Source organism: Triticum urartu, chromosome 7A, assembly GCF_056163025.1.
Source record: "Triticum urartu cultivar PI428250 chromosome 7A, HENAU_Tu73, whole genome shotgun sequence".
NCBI classification, from domain to species: Eukaryota; Viridiplantae; Streptophyta; class Magnoliopsida; order Poales; family Poaceae; genus Triticum; species Triticum urartu.
The window spans coordinates 80913534-80917957 of NC_141879.1; the positions used below are offsets into that span (position 1 = coordinate 80913534).

The following is a 4424-nucleotide window of genomic DNA, read 5'->3' on the forward strand; positions in this document are numbered from 1 at the left end:
AGGCGAACATCTTCGCGCCTAACCCGGATCCGTTCAAGGAGCTTGAGCCAGTGCTCCGGCGTTAGAAATGGCTCGCTCCTCACCTGGCGGCAGGGGGCATGGCTACCAGGCGGACAGATGGAGTGGAAAGTTGCGGCGGCGGTGGACATGAGGAGAAAAATATGGATGGTTGATAGGGTTTCGGTGCCATCGGTCGACTTAAATAGCCGGGCAATGCACTTCGCGCCCCTCCGAGGCTGCGCCACGTGGCACCGGTCCGGCGGAGAAGATGAGTTTTGGACCGCCGGGTTTAAGGGCGTTTTCGCGTGGGACCCCTTCGTCAGTCCGATGTGATGGGCGTGCTCGGGCGCCTCATATCTGCCCCATATTTGGACTGGATACGTAGGGTGCCGGTCAGCCCGAGCATATGAGGCCCATTTGATGCATCCATTTTAATAAAAAAATATGACCGATCAAACAACATGCTCTAACTTCATGCCATACCAACAAACAACATGCATGAGACACGATCGAGACATGATCGGCTGCCAATGATGCTTGGAAGCCAGTCCAACGTATGGGCGTCCCAGCCTTCGGGGCCAAGTGATTTCGCGCGCGCTTTCCCGGATTTGCGCGCGTATGATCGATCCCTTCTAGCGTCGGTATGAAAGTACTGCTAGTCTGCTACTGCTAGCCAATCCATCCTTGCAGCAGCCACGACGAAAGAGAAGCCGAAAGCTTGATACTCGATGGATCGATCGACGATCATCGCGTGGCCGGACCTGGACTCCCAACCAGAACTTGACGCACCGACACGCTTGTCTGTACACGTACGCATACCCGTACGACGCATGCACACCAACCGCCAGTAGGCCGATGCGACGCCGCACCGGCCCGGCGATGATGCTCGCGTACCAGGGCGGCGCACGTCACTGTTCCAGTTACTTGCCAAGTAACCGCACGCGTAGCGGCTTCGCCATCCACACGCACGCACGGCCGGCGCACCGACGAACGGGAGGATACGTCAAGGGAGGGAGGGGAGGGGAGCGCCCGCCATTGCGTCGGCCAGCGAGCCAACGGCACCGGACAGCCAGCCAAGCCAGGCCCCGCCTCCCGCGCGCGCGCTGCACCCCGGCCCCGCCGCACCCACCGCCCCAACGGCACGCTCCAGAGCGCGCCTCCCTAGTCCCTACTCGGCGGGAATGCGACGCGGTGCACATGCGCTATTTATACCTCGCGCCACGCCGTGCCACTTCCATCACCAGCAACCTGCACTTCCCTCTCGTCTCCCACACTCACGCTCACACTCCCGGCTCACACTCAGCCAAACCGGCGGGCAGAGAAAGTTGGCAATGGCGCCACGGGCTGCCACCGTCCTGCTCTGCACCGCGCTAATCTGCCTCTCGGCGACGCACTCCCTCGCGCAGGCGCCCGCCCCGGCCGGCAACGCCCCGCCCAAGTCGCCCAACGCGACGCCGGCCCCCGCGGCGGCCGCGGCCACGCCCACTGCCTCCCCCGCCCCGCCCGCCGCCGACGCGTCCGCGCCACCCACTACCACCCCGTCTGCACCCGCGCCCAAGTCTTCCCAGGCCACCCCCGCGCCGACCACCACTCCCGCCACACCGGCGCCGGTGAAGGCCCCGGCCGCTCCCGCGCCGACCAACACTCCCGCCACACAGGCGCCGGTCAAGGCCCCGGCCGCCCCCGCGCCGACCAACACTCCCGCCACGCAGGCTCCGGTCAAGGCCCCGGCCACTCCCGCGCCGACCGCCACTCCCACTCCCACCACGCCGGCACCAGTGAAGGCCCCAGCCACCCCCGCGCCGACTGCCACTCCCACCACGCCGGCGCCAGTCAAGGCCCCGGCTACTCCAGCGCCGACCACCACTCCCACAACACAGGCACCGGTGAAGGCCCCGGCCGCTCCCGCGCCGACCACCACCCCCGCCGCACCAGCGCCGGTCCTCAAGGCACCCGCCACCCCGGCTCCCGCTGCCGCGCCGCCCACCACTCCAGTAGCCACCACCGCGCCGGTCAAGGCCCCAGCCACCCCTGCGCCCGCGGCCGCGCCGATCACCGCTCCAGTCACTCCCGCCCCCGTCACTGCCCCCGCCGCGGCTCCTCCCACTCCCAAGCCCAAGGCCAAAGCCCCCGCGGCCGCACCACCCGCCAAGGCCACCGCCCCCGCTCCAGCAGCGCTCCCTCCCACCGTCGAGGCACCCGCAGCCGCCGCGCCAACACTCATCCCCGAGGTGCCTTCCGCCGCGCCAGCCCCATTGACCAAGCCCACCGACGCCCCCGCGCCGGCGCCGTCCAAGAAGAAGCGCTCGTCCAAGAAGAAGACGAAGGCGCCCGCGCCCGCCCCGGTCGCCGCGGCCCCCGTGAAAGCCAAGGCCGTGGCGCCTACCACCGCCGAGGCCGCCGCGGCTCCCGGGCCCAGCGGCGACTCCACCGCCGCCGACACCGCGGTACGTGCATGCATCTGATCAGTGATCACTGGATTTGGGGCCCAATATAATCCATGCACACTCCATGAAGCAAATTTACGAGGCTGCCACCCGGACGGCATGGCCATGGCGGCCAGTGTGTCGGCGCGCATGCACTGTTGGGTCAGCCCGGCACGCACGTGCTCCCGACTGGCTAATTAACTCGCCTGACATTATTTGTTGGGGCATTAACTTGCCTGACATGAGAATCAAATCAAATCACACCGTTGACGCCAGCATGGAGGACCGTCCACGCTGCGCGCGTGGACCATGCACACTATTGTTTACTTCATCGTCGGCGCGCATTTTGCAACCAAACTACTTAACGTGTGCAATGTGTCGATGGTTGTCTTGCAGAGTGCCCCGGCGAGGAGCACCGGGATGGCGGCCGCCGTGATCGTGGCGGCGCTCGGCGCGGCGGCGATGCTCGCCTAGACCGACGGTCCCCGTCGATCGGGCCGTGATGATGCGCGCGTCGGCCATGTCACCCTTTTTCTCTTTTCGTTTTGTGTATGTAATTATTTACGAGGGGTGATGGGTTTGGGTCCTTTTCTTTCCTGCGTGCAGTAGAGCTCACATTGTCGGGATTCTTTTCCTTTGCTTTGTGTTGAGAGAGACGGGAGAGAGGTCAGAGTGTCACGGATGATATGTACGAGAGACAGATGAGAGGGAGAGGGGACGCTGCCTGTGTATTATTGTTAATTTTATTCATATTTATAACGTATTTATATCACAGTTACCATTACGTTTCCATCGTTGTCATTGTTACAGTTGTTGTTGGTACCTTGACATGACTGTGAAGCAGAAACATTCTTTTGGTTTTGGTTTTCGGTTTTTCATCTTTTGCCTGTTGTTATTGGGGAAGAAAGGGAAAGCTGGGTTGATGCCTTTTGCCATGGTTAGACACGGCCGACCATCAACTAACCACAAGGTTACAATCTGAAAACTTATGCAAATAGTATTTTAATTAAATGAAAATTAACGGGGTTGATTTTCTGAAAGTAAGTTTGCAGTGATTAGTGACACTGCCCGTCCATAAATTACTCAACAGCTAGCTAACTGTCTGTGTCAGCTTACCAGACCACAATCACCGTACCGCCGAAATGGGGCTGTCAGGGCCACAAACTATGCCAATCGTTTTCATTGTCTGCATGCCATCGGCGTGATAACGAATTCTTACCGCACGGACGGTGGCGGTCGACGATTCTCCTTATCGGCGCTTGTTTCAGATTCGTCACGGCATCTCCAACGCCGCCGGGCTTGGTTCGGTCCGCTTAGTGGTCTGAACATGTTTTTTCTTCGCAAACCGGAGACCAATTAAGGGATTTTGCGGCTGTCAGGACCACTGCCGCTCCCGCTTCTGACTATCCTGACCAACCCAAAAAACCCTTCCTTATCCACATGCGCTTCTTGCTCGGCGTCAGTTGTCCGCATTCATGCCCCTGTAGAGCGTCCGCTGCACATTGATGCTGGCCCAGAGCGGCTGCGACCTCTCACTGGCGCTGGCATTGAAGCGGCGCGCTGGCCGAGAGAGCGCCGCCTGATGTAGACACAGACCTAGGATGGGGTAATAGGCCTGACCTATACGCCCCACCTAAAGTCTTGTCCTAAAAACCAAGGAGTTCAAGAGTCAGAAGCAGTGGACCAACAAAGGTGTCGAAGCGAAGTCCACTCGACCTATCAATCACTCGGAGACCTCTCTTACTCAGGTCACTCGACCACCAAACCACTCGGCATATCAGAAGACCTAAAGCCACTCTGCGCAGCAACGGTCAAGCATTCATTCGCATACTTAATGCTCATTTGTAGCACCTTAATACAGGAGTTACCTGTAACGCCTCCTCTTAATGTATATCGAACCCTGTGTAACGAAGGGAAGCTGGGGGCCTGGCGTACTCTATATAAGCCACTCCCTCCTCTAGGACAAGGGTTCGCACCCCCTGTAACTCACACACGTAT

The 4424-nt window shown here is 60.6% G+C and overlaps 1 protein-coding gene across 1 annotated transcript; it reads left to right on the forward strand.

Annotated features, from left to right (window-relative positions):
- The first annotated feature begins 1215 nt into the window (after positions 1-1215).
- Positions 1216-3210, forward strand: LOC125524762 (uncharacterized). The gene is made up of 2 exons (XM_087535892.1): positions 1216-2447; positions 2823-3210. The coding sequence occupies exons 1-2, from the start codon at positions 1332-1334 to the stop codon at positions 2898-2900; spliced, it is 1194 nt and encodes a 397-aa protein (XP_087392018.1). The 5' UTR covers positions 1216-1331; the 3' UTR covers positions 2901-3210.
- Positions 3211-4424: the final 1214 nt, after the last annotated feature.